Source organism: Hemitrygon akajei, unplaced genomic scaffold (assembly GCF_048418815.1).
Source record: "Hemitrygon akajei unplaced genomic scaffold, sHemAka1.3 Scf000075, whole genome shotgun sequence".
Taxonomy (NCBI): domain Eukaryota; kingdom Metazoa; phylum Chordata; class Chondrichthyes; order Myliobatiformes; family Dasyatidae; genus Hemitrygon; species Hemitrygon akajei.
Window position 1 is genome coordinate 1,106,495 of NW_027331961.1, and position 19,361 is coordinate 1,125,855.

At 55.8% G+C, this 19,361-nt stretch overlaps 1 protein-coding gene across 1 annotated transcript in view; it reads right to left on the reverse strand.

Moving 5' to 3' along the window:
- Nucleotides 1-911: 911 nt before the first annotated feature.
- The window catches only part of LOC140722334 (NACHT, LRR and PYD domains-containing protein 12-like), an 83,343-nt gene continuing 64,893 nt past the window's right edge, over nucleotides 912-19,361 (reverse strand). Inside the window, exons 7-12 of the mRNA XM_073037107.1 lie at nucleotides 3,095-3,181; nucleotides 2,769-2,939; nucleotides 2,443-2,613; nucleotides 2,117-2,287; nucleotides 1,794-1,961; nucleotides 912-1,629 (exon numbers count right to left, since the gene is read on the reverse strand). Coding sequence (XP_072893208.1) covers nucleotides 1,527-1,629; nucleotides 1,794-1,961; nucleotides 2,117-2,287; nucleotides 2,443-2,613; nucleotides 2,769-2,939; nucleotides 3,095-3,181 — 871 coding nt within the window. The 3' untranslated portion in view covers nucleotides 912-1,526. The remainder of the gene's footprint in view (nucleotides 1,630-1,793; nucleotides 1,962-2,116; nucleotides 2,288-2,442; nucleotides 2,614-2,768; nucleotides 2,940-3,094; nucleotides 3,182-19,361) is intronic.

Consider the following 19,361-nt stretch of genomic DNA (forward strand, 5'->3'; position numbering starts at 1 on the left):
GACCCCGGGAGTGTGTGATGGGACGGTGTGGAGGGAGATTCACTCTGTGTCTGACCCCGGGAGTGTGTGATGGGACGTTGCGGAGCGAGATTCACTCTGTGTCTGACCCCGGGAGTGTGTGACGGGACGGTGTGGAGGGAGATTCACCCTGTGTCTTACCCTGGGATTGTGTGATCGGATGGCTTTGAGGGAGATTCACTCTGTGTCTGACCCCGGGATTGTGTGATTGGACGTTGCGGAGGGAGATTCACTCTGTGTCTGACCCCGGGAGTGTGGGATGGGACGGTGTGGAGGGAGATTCACTCTGGGTCTGACTCCGGGAGTGTGTGATGGGACGGTGTGGAGGGAGATGCACTCTGTGTCTGACCCCGGGAGTGTGCGATGAGACGGTGTGGAGGGAGAATCATTCTGTGTCTGACCCCGGGAGTGTGTGATGGGACGGTGTGGAGGGAGATTCATTCTGTGTCTGACCCCGGGAGTGTGTGATGGGACGGTGCGGAGGGAGATTCACTCTGTGTCTGACCCGGGGAGTGTGTGATGGGACGGTGAGGAGGGAGATTCACTCTGTGTCGGACCCCGGGAGTGTGTGATGGGACGGTGTGGAGGGAGAATCATTCTGTGTCTGACGCCGGTTTTCCACCCCCCCATCACTCTCGTACTCGGGACCTCAGTGGATTCACGTCGATTTTAACTGCGGGGGACAGGCGGGGGTCAATTAGCCAGGAATGGGCTTTGGCGGAGATGAGATCCTGGGCTCCTAGACTCTGCTTGTCCGACCTCCCTCAGCCTGGAGCTGAGACGCTACTGTGTCAGTGTGAGGAGCTCCGACCCACTGTTGCAGTGCACAGGGTGTGGAGGGCAACAGAAACCTCAAATAAAACTCGAGTCCGACACAAGTCAGGAAGATACAGTGCTTTATTGATTTTTTATGAGAAATATAAATGAAACAATGTGTGAGCTGCTAACGTGCGGGAATAAATAATCTGCTCACAGTCAAACACAATTTACTGACCGGCGACAAGGAGTGACCGGTTGAATAATCAGTCCCGTTTCGCACCGTCACTCTGCATCGGGGAACCGATGATTATAAAATCACACTTCAGGGCCGTGTCCGGGATCGCTGCAGATCCAGGGTCACTGCCGAGGGATTTGTCCATTTAACATCATTATATCGGCCAGGCTGCCGAATGCACCGTCCTCAGCAAAGGGAGCAAAAGGATTCTCTCCCGGGATCATCCCCCCCCCCACCCCGGGACACCGGTGTCCCAGACTGAGCCCCGGACCCCCGGGCTCTTCCTGTCCGGGTAATTCTCCGGGGTGTCACGTGGGAGTCTCGTACATGGACAGCAGGCGGAAACACGTCACTGCGGGACCGCTGCGAGCGACGCACACAGCGCGAAGCCCGAGCCGGTTCCGTTAAAACCGTTGGGAATCAGTCCCGGCGCGCGGCCGTTAAAGTTAAGGGCGGGAGTTAAAGGGGAGGGCGGGGAGTCGGCCAAATGTCCCCATCCCGCGGGCGGGGATGTTCACACATTCAGATTTTCACAGGTCACTCTCAGTCCGGGTCTGGGTTCCTGCAGAGATCTCAGTTCCTTCCTCCCGGTCTCACTGAACCGATTCCCCCCCAGCCTGAAACAGATGGGAGAATAAAGATGAAATAAACAGATTACACAACAGTGTCAGTAACAGGGGACCGGGGTTAATGTTTCCACAACACTTACAGACAAATATCACCAGAAAACCCGCGGATCCGCTGATATTTTATCACACTGAACATTAACACAAACACTCACCGGATCCACTCCAGACTCGGGAGGGTCAGTATGAGGCGGCGGAGAGCGGGGACAGATCGGTCTGTCAGAGAGTTTAATCCCAGGTTCAGCCCCGTCAGTGATGGGTTTGTACTGAGAGCGGAGACGAGATCCTCGGCACCAGAATCTGTGAGACCGACATCCCACAGCCTGGAGATGAGAGAGAGTGAGGGTGAAGGACACAGAGAGACAGGAGACGGTACAAATCCCCAGTGTTTATCAGTAACACAATTACTGATCACATTAATGTTCAGTGTCAGACACCCAGTGACTGTAAACACAATCTGCCACAGTCTGGTACTTACCGCAGTTTCTGTATTTTACACTCCGGGTTTCTCAGAGCCGCAGACACCAGTTTCACTCCTGAATCTCCCAGTTTATTATAACCCAGGTCCAGCTCCGTCAGTAATGGTTTTGTACTGAGAGCGGAGACGAGATCCTCGGCACCAGAATCTGTGAGACCGACACGTTTCATCCTGGAGATGAGAGAGAGTGAGGGTGAAGGACACAGAGAGACAGGAGACGGTACAAATCCCCAGTGTTTGTCAGTAACACAATTACTGATCACATTAATGTTCAGTGTCAGACACCCAGTGACTGTAGACACAATCTCCCACAGTCTAGTTCTTACCGCAGTTTCTGTATTTTACTCTCCGGGTTCCTCAGAGCCACAGACACCAGTTTCACTCCCGAATCTCCCAGGTCATTAACACTCAGGTCCAGCTCCGTCAGTGATGGGTTTGTACTGAGAGCGGAGGCGAGATCCTCGGCACCAGAATCTGTGAGACCGACACCCCTCAGCCTGGAGATGAGAGAGAGTGAGGGTGAAGGACACAGAGAGACAGGAGACGGTACAAATCCACAGTATTTATCAGAAACACAATTACTGATCACATTAATGTTCAGTGTCGGACACCCAGTGACTGTAAACACAATCTCCCACAGTCTGGTACTTACCGCAGTTTCTGTATTTTACACTCCGGGTTCCTCAGAGCCGCAGACACCAGTTTCACTCCTGAATCCCCCAGTTTATTATCACTCAGGTCCAGCTCCGTGAGTGATGGGTTTGTACTGAGAGCGGAGGCGAGATCCTCGGCACCAGAATCTGTGAGACCGACATTCTCCAGCCTGGAGATGAGAGAGAGTGAGGGTGAAGGACACAGAGAGACAGGAGACGGTACAAATCCCCAGTGTTTATCAGTAACACAATTACTGATCACATTAATGTTCAGTGTCAGACACCCAGTGACTGTAAACACAATCTCCCACAGTCTGGTACTTACCGCAGTTTCTGTATTTTACACTCCGGGTTCCTCAGAGCCGCAGACACCAGTTTCAATCCTGAATCTCCCAGTTTATTAGTGTTCAGTCTAAACACAAACAGACAAATTGATGAACATAGTGATTAAAACTGTGGGTCTGAGGGCATTTCTCTCACTCGGATATTTCCGGAAACATTAAACACTTTATTCATTCAATGATCGTAGTTCCCATCACTGTCAATGTCCCTCTCTGCCCAGCTCCAATGAATTCACCGAATGTCAGTAATCTCGTCTGTCAGTGTGACCCTGTGAACTCCACATATTCTGTCGCATTCCCTGATGGTTAGAAAAGTGTTTCTGACGTGAGACAGTCGGAAAGGGCAGGGGTGAGGGGGAGAAAGTCAAACAGTGAGGAAGATTTGAGAATCGAGAAATGTCGCAGGGAGATGGAGGAAGAGACATCACCTAAGGTAAAGAATGGAAAGACAAAGAAGGAAGCGGATGTGGAAGAGAGATCCCACAGCAGGAAGGTGGATGTGGAAGAGAGATCCCACAGGAGGAAGGTGGAGCTGGAAGAGAGATCCCACAAGAGGAAGGGGGATGGGGCAGAGAGATCCCACAGGAGGAAAGAGGGATGGGGAAGAGGGATCCCACTGGAGGAAGGGGGAAGGGGAAGAGAGATCCCACAGGAGGAAGGGGGATGGGGAAGAGAGATCCCACAGGAGGAAGGGGGATGGGGAAGAGGGATACCACAGGAGGAAGGGGGAAGGGGAAGAGAGATCCCACAGGAGGAAGGGGGATGTGGAAGAGAAATCCCACAGGAGAAAGGGGTATGGGGAAGAGAGATCCCACAGGAGGAAGGGGGATGGGGGAGAGAGATCCCACAGGAGGAAGGGGGATAGGGGAGAGAGATACCACAGGAGGAATGGAGACGGGTAAGAGAGATCGCAAAGGAGGAGGGGGATGTGGAAGAGAGATCACACAGGAGGAAGGGGGATGGGGAAGAGAGATCCCAAAGGAGGAAGGTCAATTGGGGAGATAGATCCCACAATAGGAAGAGGGATGGGGGAGAGAGTTCCCACAAGAGGAAGGGGGGTGGGGAAGAGAGATCCCACAGGAGGAAGGGAGATGGGGAAGAGAGTTCCCACAGGAGGAAGGGGGATGAGGAAGTGATATCCCACTGGAGGAAGGGGGTTCGGGAGAGAGATCCCTCAGGCGGAAGGGGATGGGGAAGGGAGACACCACAAGAGGAAGGGATGGGGAAGAGTTATCCCACAGGAGGATGGGGGATGGGGGAGAGAGATCCCACTGGAGGAAAGGGATGGGGAAGAGGGATCACACAGGAGGAAGGTCGATTGGGGAGATAGATCCCACAGGAGGAAGGGGAATGGGGGAGAGTGATCCCACAAGAGGAAGGGGAATGGGGAAGAGAGATCCCACAGGAGCAAGGGGGATGGGGAAGAGAGATCCCACAGGGGGAAGGGATGCGGGAGAGTGATCCCACAAGAGGAAGGGATGGGGAAGAGTTATCCCACAGGAGGAAGGGGGATGGGGAAGACAGATCCCACAGGAGATGCGGTGATGGGAACAGAGGCCCAACAGGAAAAAGGAGGATGGGGTAGAGAGATCCCACAAGAGGAAGGGGAATGTGGGAGAGAGATCACACAGGAGGAATGGGGATGGGGAAGAGAGACCCCACAGGAGGAAGGGAGATAGGGAAGAGAGACCCCACAGGAGGAAGGGGGATGGGGGAGAGAGATCCCACAAGAGCAAGGGGGATGGGGAAGAGAGATCCCACAGGGGGAAGGGGGATGGGGAAGTGAGATCCCAAGGGAGGACAGGGATGGGGAAGGGAGATCCCACAGGAGCAAGGGGGATGGGGAAGTGAGATCCCTCAGGCGGAAGGGGATGGGGAAGGGAGATACCACAAGAGGAAGGGATGGGGGAGAGTGATCCCACAAGAGGAAGGGATGGGGAAGAGTTATCCCACAGGAGGATGGGGGATGGGGGAGAGAGATCCCACCGGAGGAAAGAGATGGGGAAGAGGGATCACACAGGAGGAAGGTCGATTGGGGAGATAGATCCCACAGGAGGAAGGGGAATGGGGGAGAGTGATCCCACAAGAGGAAGGGGAATGGGGAAGACAGATCCCACAGGAGCAAGGGGGATGGGGAAGAGAGATCCCACAGGGGGAAGGGATGCGGGAGAGTGATCCCACAAGAGGAAGGGATGGGGAAGAGTTATCCCACAGGAGGAAGGGGGATGGGGAAGACAGATCCCACAGGAGATGCGGTGACGGGAACAGAGGCCCAACAGGAAAAAGGAGGATGGGGTAGAGAGATCCCACAAGAGCAAGGGGGATGGGGAAGAGAGATCTCACAGGGGGAAGGGGGATGGGGAAGTGAGATCCCAAGGGAGGAAGGGGGATGGGGAAGACAGATCCCACAGGAGATGCGGTGATGGGAACAGAGGCCCAACAGGAAAAAGGAGGATGGGGTAGAGAGATCCCACAAGAGGAAGGGGAATGTGGGAGAGAGATCACACAGGAGGAATGGGGATGGGGAAGAGAGACCCCACAGGAGGAAGAGAGATAGGGAAGAGAGACCCCACAGGAGGAAGGGGGATGGGGGAGAGAGATCCCACAAGAGCAAGGGGAATGTGGGAGAGAGGTCGCACAGGAGGAAGGGGGATGGGGAAGAGAGACCCCACAGGAGGAAGGGAATAGCGAAGTGAGATCCCAAAGGAGGAAGGGGGATGGGGAAGAGGAATCCAACAGCAGGAAGGGGGATGGGGAAGACAGACCCCACAGGAGGAAGGGAGATAGCGAAGAGAGATCCCACAGGAGGAAGGGGGATGGGGAAGACAGACCCCACAGGAGGAAGGGGGATGTGGAAGAGAAATCACACAAGAGGAAGGGGGATGGGGGAGAGAGATCCCACAGGAGGAAGGGATGGGGAAGAGAGATACCACAGGAGAAAGGGGGATGGGGTGTGAGATCCCACAGGAGGAAGGGGATGGGGAAGGGAGAACCCACAAGAGGAAGGGATGGGGGAGAGTGATCCCACAAGAGGAAGGGATGGGGAAGAGTTATCCCACAGGAGGATGGGGGATGGGGAAGAGAGATCCCACCGGAGGAAAGGGATGGGGAAGAGGGATCAAACAGGCGGAAGGTCGATTGGGGAGATAGATCCCACAGGAGGAATGGGAATGGGGGAGAGAGATCCCACAAGAGGAAGGGGAATGGGGAAGAGAGATCCCACAGGAGCAAGGGGGATGGGGAAGAGAGATCCCACTGGGGGAAGGGGTATGGGGAAGTGAGATCCCACAGGAGGAAGGGGATGGGGAAGGGAGATCCCACAAGAGGAAGGGATGGGGAAGAGTTATCCCACAGGAGGAAGGGGGTTGGGGAAGACAGATCCCACAGGAGATGTGGTGATGGGAACAGAGGCCCAACAGGAAAAAGGGGGATGGGGTAGAGAGATCCCACAAGAGGAAGGGGAATGTGGGAGAGAGATCACACAGGAGGAATGGGGATGGGAAAGAGAGACCCCACAGGAGGAAGGGAGATAGGGAAGAGAGACCCCACAGGAGGAAGGGGGATGGGGGAGAGAGATCCCACAAGAGCAAGGGGAATGTGGGAGAGAGATCGCACAGGAGGAAGGGGGATGGGGAAGAGAGTCCCCACAGGAGGAAGGGAATAGCGAAGTGAGATCCCACAGGAGGAAGGGGGATGGGGAAGAGACATCCCACAGGAGGAAGGGGGATGGGGAAGACAGACCCCACAGGAGGAAGGGGGATGTGGAAGAGAAATCACACAAGAGGAAAGGGGATGGGGGAGAGAGATCCCACAGGAGGAAGGGATGGGGAAGAGAGATCACACAGGAGGAAGGTCGATTGGGGAGATAGATCCCACAGGAGGAAGGGGAATGGGGGAGAGAGATCCCACAAGAGGAAGGGGAATGGGGAAGAGTGATCCCACAGGAGCAAGGGGGATGGGGAAGAGAGATCCCACAGGGGGACGGGGGATGGGGAAGTGAGATCCCACAGGAGGAAGGGGATGGGGAAGGGAGATCCCACAAGAGGAAGGGATGGGGGAGAGTGATCCCACAAGAGGAAGGGATGGGGAAGAGTTATCCCACAGGAGGAAGGGGGATGTGGAAGACAGATCCCACAGGAGATGTGGTGATGGGAACAGAGGCCCAACAGGAAAAAGGGGGATGGGGAAGAGAGACCCCAGAGGAGGAAGGGAGATAGGGAAGAGAGATCCCACAGGAGGAAGGGGGATGGGGGAGAGAGATCCCACAGCAGGAAGGGGGATGGGGAAGACAGACCCAATAGGAGGAAGGGGATGTGGAAGAGAAATCACACAAGAGGAAGGGAGATGGAGGAGAGAGATCCCACAGGAGGAAGGGATGGGGAAGAGAGATACCACAGGAGAAAGGGGGATGGGGTGTGAGATCCCACAGGACGAAAGGGGATGGGGAAGGGAGATCCCAGATGAGGAAGGGGAATGGGGTAGAGCTATCCCACAGGAGGAAGTCAGATTGTCAAGTGATCCCAATGGAGGAAGGCAGATAGGGTAGAGAGATCCCATGGGAAGAAAGATTTTGGGAAGGGGAGAACCCACGGGAGGAAGTGGGATGGGAAAGACATATCTCACCGTTGCAATTTGATGAGGAAGTGAGATCCCACAGGTGGAATGTGGAACTGGAAGTTAGATCACATAGGAAGGTGTGGGAATGGAAAGGGAGATCCCACAGGCGGATGGAACATAGGGAGGGGAGATACGACAGGAAGAGGGGACAAAGGAGCAGAGGACTTACAGGAGGAAGGGGGTAGGGAAGAGAGATCCCTCGCAAGGGGATTCTGGAAGAGAGATCCTACACGAAGAAGTGGGATCTGGACGAGAGATCCCACAAGACGAATGGGGATGGGGAGAGAGATCCCACAGGAGGAAGTGGGATGTGGAAGAGAGATCCCACAGGAGGAATGGGGATGGGGAATAGAGATCCCACAGGAAGAAGGGGGATGCGGAAGAGAGATCCCACAGGAGGAAGGGGGATGGGGGATTGAGATCCCACAAGAGGAAGGGGGATGGGGAAGGGAGATCCCACAGGAGGAAGGTATGGGGAAGAGATATCCCACTGGAGGAAGGTGGATGGGGAGGAGATATCCCACAGGAGGAATATGGATGGAGAAGAGGGAACCCACAGGAGGAAAGGGGAATGGGGAAGATAGATCCCACAGGGGGAAGAGAAATTGAGAAGAGGGATCCCACAGGAGGAAAGGGATGGGGAAGAGAGATCCCACAGGATGGAGGGGGATGGGCAGAGAGATCCCACAGGAGGAAGGTGGATGCGGAAGAGAGATCGCATAAGAGGAAGGGGGATGGGGAAGAGAGATCCCACAAGAGGAAGGGGAATGTGAGAGAGAGATCACACAGGAGGAAGGGGGATGGGGAAGAGAGACCCCACAGGAGGAAGGGAGATAGGGAAGAGAGATCCCACAGGAGGAAGGGGGATGGGGGAGAGAGATCCCACAGGAGGAAGGGGGATGGGGGAGAGATACCACAAGAGCAAGGGGAATGGGGAAGAGAGATCCCACAGGAGCAAGGGGGATGGGGAAGAGAGATCCCACAGGGGGAAGGGATGCGGGAGAGTGATCCCACAAGAGGAAGGGATGGGGAAGAGTTATCCCACAGGAGGAAGGGGGATGGGGAAGACAGATCCCACAGGAGATGCGGTGATGGGAACAGAGGCCCAACAGGAAAAAGGAGGATGGGGTAGAGAGATCCCACAAGAGGAAGGGGAATGTGGGAGAGAGATCACACAGGAGGAATGGGGATGGGGAAGAGAGACCCCACAGGAGGAAGGGAGATAGGGAAGAGAGACCCCACAGGAGGAAGGGGGATGGGGGAGAGAGATCCCACAAGAGCAAGGGGGATGGGGAAGAGAGATCCCACAGGGGGAAGGGGGATGGGGAAGTGAGATCCCAAGGGAGGACAGGGATGGGGAAGGGAGATCCCACAGGAGCAAGGGGGATGGGGAAGAGACATCCCACAGGAGGAAGGGGGATGGGGAAGTGAGATCCCTCAGGCGGAAGGGGATGGGGAAGGGAGATACCACAAGAGGAAGGGTTGGGGGAGAGTGATCCCACAAGAGGAAGGGATGGGGAAGAGTTATCCCACAGGAGGATGGGGGATGGGGGAGAGAGATCCCACCGGAGGAAAGGGATGGGGAAGAGGGATCACACAGGAGGAAGGTCGATTGGGGAGATAGATCCCACAGGAGGAAGGGGAATGGGGGAGAGTGATCCCACAAGAGGAAGGGGAATGGGGAAGACAGATCCCACAGGAGCAAGGGGGATGGGGAAGAGAGATCCCACAGGGGGAAGGGATGCGGGAGAGTGATCCCACAAGAGGAAGGGATGGGGAAGAGTTATCCCACAGGAGGAAGGGGGATGGGGAAGACAGATCCCACAGGAGATGCGGTGATGGGAACAGAGGCCCAACAGGAAAAAGGAGGATGGGGTAGAGAGATCCCACAAGAGGAAGGGGAATGTGGGAGAGAGATCACACAGGAGGAATGGGGATGGGGAAGAGAGACCCCACAGGAGGAAGGGAGATAGGGAAGAGAGACCCCACAGGAGGAAGGGGGATGGGGGAGAGAGATCCCACAAGAGCAAGGGGAATGTGGGAGAGAGATCGCACAGGAGGAAGGGGGATGGGGAAGAGAGACCCCACAGGAGGAAGGGAATAGCGAAGTGAGATCCCAAAGGAGGAAGGGGGATGGGGAAGAGGAATCCAACAGCAGGAAGGGGGATGGGGAAGACAGACCCCACAGGAGGAAGGGAGATAGCGAAGAGAGATCCCACAGGAGGAAGGGGGATGGGGAAGACAGACCCCACAGGAGGAAGGGGGATGTGGAAGAGAAATCACACAAGAGGAAGGGGGATGGGGGAGAGAGATCCCACAGGAGGAAGGGATGGGGAAGAGAGATACCACAGGAGAAAGGGGGATGGGGTGTGAGATCCCACAGGAGGAAGGGGATGGGGAAGGGAGAACCCACAAGAGGAAGGGATGGGGGAGAGTGATCCCACAAGAGGAAGGGATGGGGAAGAGTTATCCCACAGGAGGATGGGGGATGGGGGAGAGAGATCCCACAGGAGGATGGGGGATGGGGGAGAGAGATCCCACCGGAGGAAAGGGATGGGGAAGAGGGATCACACAGGCGGAAGGTCAATTGGGGAGATAGATCCCACAGGAGGAAGGGGAATGGGGGAGAGAGATCCCACAAGAGGAAGGGGAATGGGGAAGAGAGATCCCACAGGAGCAAGGGGGATGGGGAAGAGAGATCCCACTGGGGGAAGGGGGATGGGGAAGTGAGATCCCACAGGAGGAAGGTGATGGGGAAGGGAGATCCCACAAGAGGAAGGGATGGGGAAGAGTTATCCCACAGGAGGAAGGGGGTTGGGGAAGACAGATCCAACAGGAGATGTGGTGATGGGAACAGAGGCCCAACAGGAAAAAGGGGGATGGGGTAGAGAGATCCCACAAGAGGAAGGGGAATGTGGGAGAGAGATCACACAGGAGGAATGGGGATGGGGAAGAGAGACCCCACAGGAGGAAGGGAGATAGGGAAGAGAGACCCCACAGGAGGAAGGGGGATGGGGGAGAGAGATCCCACAAGAGCAAGGGGAATGTGGGAGAGAGATCGCACAGGAGGAAGGGGGATGGGGAAGAGAGACCCCACAGGAGGAAGGGTATAGCGAAGTGAGATCCCAAAGGAGGAAGGGGGATGGGGAAGAGATATCCTACAGGGGGAAGGGGGATTGGGGAGAGAGATCCCACAAGGGGAAGGGGGATGGGGAAGAGAGATCCCACAAGGGGAAGGGGGATGGGGAAGTGAGATCCCACAGGAGGAAGGGGGATGGGGAAGAGAGATCCCACGGGGGGAAGGGGGATGGGGAAGTGAGATCCCACAAGAGGAAGGGGATGGGGTATTGAGATCCCACAAGGGGAAGGTATGGGGGAGAGTGATCCCACGAGGAAGGGATGGAGAAGAGTTATCCCACAGGAGGAAGGGGGATGGGGAAGACAGATCCCACAGGAGATGTGGTGATGGGAACAGAGGCCCAACAGGAAAAAACGGGATGGGGTAAAGAGATTCCACAAGACGAAGGGGAATGTGGAAGAGAGATAACACAGGAGGAAGGGGGATGGGTAAGAGACACCCCACAGGAGGAAGCGAGGTAGGGAAGATAGATAGATAGATAGATAGATAGATAGATAGATAGATAGATAGATAGATAGATAGATAGATAGATAGATAGATAGATAGATACTGTATTCATCCCCATGGGGAAATTCAACATTTTTTCCAATGTCCCATACACTTATTGTAGCAAAACTAATTACATACAATTCTTAACTCAGTAGAAATATGATATGCATCTAATATCCTCTCAAAAAGCATTAATAATAGCTTTTAAAAAGTTCTTATGTAGTTTACTTAAATACATTGAGTCCTAACCCCGGCACTTTAACCTATCTTACTCCTGGCAGTTGAATTGTAAAGCCGAATGGCATTGTGGAGTATTGATCTCTTCATCCTGTCTGAGGAGCATTGCATCGATAGCAACCTGTCGCTGAAACTGCTTCTCTCTCTCTGGATGGTGCTATGTAGAGGATGTTCAGGGTTTTCCATAATTCCATAAGAGAGATCCGACAGGAGGAAGGGGGATGGGGGACAGAGATCCCACAGGAGGAAGGGGGATGGGGAAGACAGATCCCACAGGAGGTGTGGTGATGGGAACAGAGGACCAACAGGAAAAAGGGGGATGGGATGGAGAGATCCCACAAGAGCAAGGGGAATGTGGGAGAGAGATCGCACAGGAGGAAGGGAGATAGCGAAGTGAGATCCCACAGGAGGAAGGGGGATGGGGAAGAGAGACCCCACAGGAGGAAGGGAGATAGCGAAGTGAGATCCCACAGGAGGAAGGGGGATGGGGAAGAGGCATCCCACAGGAGGAAGGGGGATGGGGAAGAGACAACCCACAGGAGGAAGGGGGATGGGGAAGAGAGACCCCACAGGAGGAAGGGAGATAGCGAAGTGAGATCCCACAGGATTAAGGGGGATGGGGAAGAGGCATCCCACAGGAGGAAGGGGGATGGGGAAGAGACATCCCACAGTAGGAAGGGTGATGAGGAAGACAGACCCCACCTGAGGAAAGAGGGATGGGGAAGAGAGAACCCACAGGAGGAAGGGGGAAGGGGAAGAGAGATCCCACAGGAGGAAGGGGGATGTGGAAGAGAAATCCCACAGGAGAAACAGGTATGGGGAAGAGAGATCCCACAGGAGGAAGAGGGATGGGGGAGAGAGATCCCACAGGAGGAAGGTTGATAGGGGAGAGAGATCCCACAGGAGGAATGGAGACAGGCAAGAGACATCGCAAAGGAGGAAGGGGGATGGGGAAGAGAGATCACACAGGAGGAAAGGGGATGGGGAAGAGAGATCCCAAAGGAGGATGGTCAATTGGGGAGATAGATCCCACAGGAGGAAGAGGGATGGGGGAGAGAGATCCCACAGGAGGAAAGGGATGGGGAAGGGAGATCACACAGGAGGAAGGGGAATGGGGAAGAGAGATCCCACAGGAGGAAGGGGGATGGGGAAAAGAGACCCCACAGGAGGAAGGGGGCTGGGGAAGTGAAATCCCACAAGTGGAAGACGATGGGGAAGAGATATCCCACAGGAGGAAGGTGGATAGGGGAGAGAGATCCCACAGGAGGAATGGAGACGGGTAAGAGAGATCGCAAAGGAGGAAGGGGGATGGGGAAGAGAGATCACACAGGCGGAAGGAGGATGGGGAAGAGAGATCCCAAAGGAGGATGGTCAATTGTGGAGATAGATCCCACAGGAGGAAGTTGGATGGGGGAGAGAGATCCCACAGGAGGAAAGGGATGGGGAAGGGAGATCACACAGGAGGAAGGGGAATGAGGAAGAGAGATCTCACAGGAGGAAGGGGGATGGGGAAATGAGCCCCCACAGGAGGAAGGGGGATTGGGAAGTGAAATCCCACAAGTGGAAGGCGATTGGGAAGAGATATCCCACAGGAGGAAGGGGGATGGGGAAGACAGATCCCACAGGAGATGTGGTGATGGGAACAGAGGCCCAACAGGAAAAAGGGGGATGGGGTAGAGAGATCCCACAAGAGGAAGGGGAATGTGGGAGAGAGATCACACAGGAGGAAGGGGGATGGGGAAGAGAGACCCCACAGGAGGAAGGGAGATAGGGAAGAGAGATCCCACAGGAGGAAGGGGGATGGGGGAGAGAGATCCCACAGGAGGAAGGGGGATGGGGAAGACAGACCCCACAGGCTGAAGGGGGATGTGGAAGAGAAATCACACAACAGGAAGGGGATGGGGGAGAGAGATCCCACAGGAGGAAGGGATGGGGAAGAGAGATACCACAGGAAAAAGGGGGATGGGATAGAGAGATCCCACAAGAGAAAGGGGAATGTGGGAGAGAGATCGCACAGGAGGAAGGGGGATGGGGAAGAGAGACCCCACAGGAGGAAGGAAATAGCGAAGTGAGATCCCACAGGAGGAAGGGGGATGGGGAAGAGAGATCCCACAGGATGGAGGGGGGTGGGCAGAGAGATCCCAAAGGAGGAAGGTGGATGCAGAAGAGAGATCGCATAAGAGGAAGAGGGATGGGGAAGAGAGATCCCACAGGAGGAAGAGGGATGGGGGAGAAAGATTCCAGAGGAGGATGTGTTGGGGAAGAGAGATCCCACAGGAGGAAGGGGGATGGGGAAAAGAGACCCCACAGGAGGAATGGGGATGTGGAAGAGAAATCCCACAGGAGGAAGGCGATGGGGAAGAGATATCCCTCAGGAGGAAGGGGGATGGGGGAGAGAGATCCCACCGGAGGAAAGGGATGGGAAAGAGGGATCACACAGGAGGAAGGTCGATTGGGGAGATAGATCCCACAGGAGGAAGGGGAATGGGGGAGAGAGATCCCACAAGAGGAAGGGGGATGGGGAAGTGAGATCCCACAGGAGGAAGGGGATTTGGAAGGGAGATCCCACAAGACGAAGGGATGGGGGAGAGTGATCCCACAAGAGGAAGGGATGTGGAAGAGTTATCGCACAGGAGGACGGGGGAAGCGGAAGAGAGATCCCACAGGAGGAAGGGGGATGTGGAAGAGAAATCCCACAGGAGAAACGGGTATGGGGAAGAGAGATCCCACAGGAGGAAGAGGGATGGGGGAGAGAGATCCCACAGGAGGAAGGTTGATAGGGGAGAGAGATGCCACAGGAGGAATGGAGACGGTAAGAGACATCGCAAAGGAGGAAGGGGGATGGGGAAGAGAGATCACACAGGAGGAAGGGGGATGGGGAAGAGAGATCCCAAAGGAGGATGGTCAATTGGGGAGATAGATCCCACAGGAGGAAGAGGGATGGGGGAGAGAGATCCCACAGGAGGAAAGGGATGGGGAAGGGAGATCACACAGGAGGAAGGGGAATGGGGAAGAGAGATCCCACAGGAGGAAGGGGGATGGGGAAAAGAGACCCCACAGGAGGAAGGGCGCTGGGGAAGTGAAATCCCACAAGTGGAAGGCGATGGGGAAGAGATATCCCACAGGAGGAAGGTGGATAGGGGAGAGAGATCCCACAGGAGGAATGGAGACGGGTAAGAGAGATCGCAAAGGAGGAAGGGGGATGGGGAAGAGAGATCACACAGGCGGAAGGAGGATGGGGAAGAGAGATCCCAAAGGAGGATGGTCAGTTGGGGAGATAGATCCCACAGGAGGAAGAGGGATGGGGGAGAGAGATCCCACAGGAGGAAAGGGATGGGGAAGGGAGATCACACAGGAGGAAGGGGAATGAGGAAGAGAGATCTCACAGGAGGAAGGGGGATGGGGAAATGAGCCCCCACAGGAGGAAGGGGGATTGGGAAGTGAAATCCCACAAGTGGAAGGCGATTGGGAAGAGATATCCCACAGGAGGAAGGGGGATGGGGAAGACAGATCCCACAGGAGATGTGGTGATGGGAACAGAGGCCCAAAAGGAAAAAGGGGGATGGGGTAGAGAGATCCCACAAGAGGAAGGGGAATGTGGGAGAGAGATCACACAGGAGGAAGGGGGATGGGGAAGAGAGACCCCACACGAGGAAGGGAGATAGGGAAGAGAGATCCCACAGGAGGAAGGGGGATGGGGAAGACAGACCCCAAAGGCTGAAGGGGGATGTGGAAGAGAAATCACACAACAGGAAGGGGATGGGGGAGAGAGATCCCACAGGAGGAAGGGATGGGGAAGAGAGATACCACAGGAGAAAGGGGGTTGGGGCAGAGAGATCCCACAGGAGGAAGGGGGATGTGGAAGAGAGATCCCACAGGAGGTGTTGTGATAGGAACAGAGGCCCAACAGGAAAAAGGGGGATGGGGTAGAGAGATCCCACAAGAGGAAGGGGAATGTGGGTGAGAGATCACACAGGAGGAAGGGGGATGGGGAAGTGAGACCCCACAGGAGGAAGGGAGATAGGGAAGAGAGATCCCTCAGGAGGAAGGGGGATGGGGAGAGAGATCGCACAAGAGCAAGGGGAATGTGGGAGAGAGATCGCACAGGAGGAAGGGGGATGGGGAAGAGAGACCCCACAGGAGGAAGGGAATAGCGAAGTGAGATCCCACAGCAGGAAGGGGGATCGGGAAGAGGCATCCCACAGCAGGAAGGGGGATGGGGAAGACAGACCCCACAGGAGGAAGGGAGATAGCGAAGAGAGATCCCACAGGAGGAAGGGGGATGGGGAAGAGACATCCCACAGGAGGAAGGGGGATGGGGAAGACAGACCCCACAGGAGGAAGGGGGATGTGGAAGAGAAATCACACAAGAGGAAGGGGGATGTGGGAGAGAGATCCCACAGGAGGAATGGATGGGGAAGAGAGATCACACAGGAGGAAGGGGATGGGGAAGGGAGATCACACAGGAGGAAGGGGAATGGGGAAGAGATATCCCACAGGGGGAAGGGGGATTGGGGAGAGAGATCCCACAGGAGGAAGGGAGATAGCGAAGAGAGATCCCACAGGAGGAAGGGGGATGGGGAAGAGACATCCCACAGGAGGAAGGGGGATTGGGAAGACAGACCCCACAGGAGGAAGGGGGATGTGGAAGAGAAATTACACAAGAGGAAGGGGGATGTGGGAGAGAGATCCCACAGGTGGAAGGGATGGGGAAGAGAGATCACACAGGAGGAAGGGGATGGGGAAGAGAGATCCCACAGGATGGAGGGGGGTGGGCAGAGAGATCCCAAAGGAGGAAGGTGGATGCAGAAGAGAGATCGCATAAGAGGAAGAGGGATGGGGAAGAGAGATCCCACAGGAGGAAGAGGGATGGGGGAGAAAGATTCCAGAGGAGGATGTGTTGGGGAAGAGAGATCCCACAGGAGGAAGGGGGATGGGGAAAAGAGACCCCACAGGAGGAATGGGGATGTGGAAGAGAAATCCCACAGGAGGAAGGCGATGGGGAAGAGATATCCCTCAGGAGGAAGGGGGATGGGGGAGAGAGATCCCACCGGAGGAAAGGGATGGGAAAGAGGGATCACACAGGAGGAAGGTCGATTGGGGAGATAGATCCCACAGGAGGAAGGGGAATGGGGGAGAGAGATCCCACAAGAGGAAGGGGGATGGGGAAGTGAGATCCCACAGGAGGAAGGGGATTTGGAAGGGAGATCCCACAAGACGAAGGGATGGGGGAGAGTGATCCCACAAGAGGAAGGGATGTGGAAGAGTTATCGCACAGGAGGACGGGGGAAGCGGAAGAGAGATCCCACAGGAGGAAGGGGGATGTGGAAGAGAAATCCCACAGGAGAAACGGGTATGGGGAAGAGAGATCCCACAGGAGGAAGAGGGATGGGGGAGAGAGATCCCACAGGAGGAAGGTTGATAGGGGAGAGAGATGCCACAGGAGGAATGGAGACGGGTAAGAGACATCGCAAAGGAGGAAGGGGGATGGGGAAGAGAGATCACACAGGAGGAAGGGGGATGGGGAAGAGAGATCCCAAAGGAGGATGGTCAATTGGGGAGATAGATCCCACAGGAGGAAGAGGGATGGGGGAGAGAGATCCCACAGGAGGAAAGGGATGGGGAAGGGAGATCACACAGGAGGAAGGGGAATGGGGAAGAGAGATCCCACAGGAGGAAGGGGGATGGGGAAAAGAGACCCCACAGGAGGAAGGGCGCTGGGGAAGTGAAATCCCACAAGTGGAAGGCGATGGGGAAGAGATATCCCACAGGAGGAAGGTGGATAGGGGAGAGAGATCCCACAGGAGGAATGGAGACGGGTAAGAGAGATCGCAAAGGAGGAAGGGGGATGGGGAAGAGAGATCACACAGGCGGAAGGAGGATGGGGAAGAGAGATCCCAAAGGAGGATGGTCAGTTGGGGAGATAGATCCCACAGGAGGAAGAGGGATGGGGGAGAGAGATCCCACAGGAGGAAAGGGATGGGGAAGGGAGATCACACAGGAGGAAGGGGAATGAGGAAGAGAGATCTCACAGGAGGAAGGGGGATGGGGAAATGAGCCCCCACAGGAGGAAGGGGGATTGGGAAGTGAAATCCCACAAGTGGAAGGCGATTGGGAAGAGATATCCCACAGGAGGAAGGGGGATGGGGAAGACAGATCCCACAGGAGATGTGGTGATGGGAACAGAGGCCCAAAAGGAAAAAGGGGGATGGGGTAGAGAGATCCCACAAGAGGAAGGGGAATGTGGGAGAGAGATCACACAGGAGGAAGGGGGATGGGGAAGAGAGACCCCACACGAGGAAGGGAGATAGGGAAGAGAGATCCCACAGGAGGAAGGGGGATGGGGAAGACAGACCCCAAAGGCTGAAGGGGGATGTGGAAGAGAAATCACACAACAGGAAGGGGATGGGGGAGAGAGATCCCACAGGAGGAAGGGATGGGGAAGAGAGATACCACAGGAGAAAGGGGGGTTGGGGCAGAGAGATCCCACAGGAGGAAGGGGGATGTGGAAGAGAGATCCCACAGGAGGTGTTGTGATAGGAACAGAGGCCCAACAGGAAAAAGGGGGATGGGGTAGAGAGATCCCACAAGAGGAAGGGGAATGTGGGTGAGAGATCACACAGGAGGAAGGGGGGATGGGGAAGTGAGACCCCACAGGAGGAAGGGTGATAGGGAAGAGAGATCCCTCAGGAGGAAGGGGGGATGGGGAGAGAGATCGCACAAGAGCAAGGGGAATGTGGGAGAGAGATCGCACAGGAGGAAGGGGGATGGGGAAGAGAGACCCCACAGGAGGAAGGGAATAGCGAAGTGAGATCCCACAGCAGGAAGGGGGATCGGGAAGAGGCATCCCACAGCAGGAAGGGGGATGGGGAAGACAGACCCCACAGGAGGAAGGGAGATAGCGAAGAGAGATCCCACAGGAGGAAGGGGGATGGGGAAGAGACATCCCACAGGAGGAAGGGGGATGGGGAAGACAGACCCCACAGGAGGAAGGGGGATGTGGAAGAGAAATCACACAAGAGGAAGGGGGATGTGGGAGAGAGATCCCACAGGAGGAATGGATGGGGAAGAGAGATCACACAGGAGGAAGGGGATGGGGAAGGGAGATCACACAGGAGGAAGGGGAATGGGGAAGAGATATCCCACAGGGGGAAGGGGGATTGGGGAGAGAGATCCCACAGGAGGAAGGGAGATAGCGAAGAGAGATCCCACAGGAGGAAGGGGGATGGGGAAGAGACATCCCACAGGAGGAAGGGGGATTGGGAAGACAGACCCCACAGGAGGAAGGGGGATGTGGAAGAGAAATTACACAAGAGGAAGGGGGATGTGGGAGAGAGATCCCACAGGTGGAAGGGATGGGGAAGAGAGATCACACAGGAGGAAGGGGATGGGGAAGGGAGATCACACAGGAGGAAGGGGAATGGGGAAGAGATATTCCACAGGGGGAAGGGGAATTGGGGAGAGAGATCCCACCGGGGAAAGGGATGGGGAAGAGGGATCACACAGGAGGAAGGTCGATTGGGGACATAGATCCCACAGGAGGAAGGGGAATGGGGGAGAGAGATCCCACAGGAGCAAGGGGGATGGGGAAGAGAGATCCCACAAGGGGAAGGGGGATGGGGAAGTGAGATCCCAAGGGAGGAAGGGGATGGGGAAGGGAGATCCCACAGGAGTAAGGGGGGATGGGGAAGAGAGATCCCACGGGGGGGAAGGGGGATGGGGAAGTGAGATCCCACAAGAGGAAGGGGATGTGGTATTGAGACCCCACA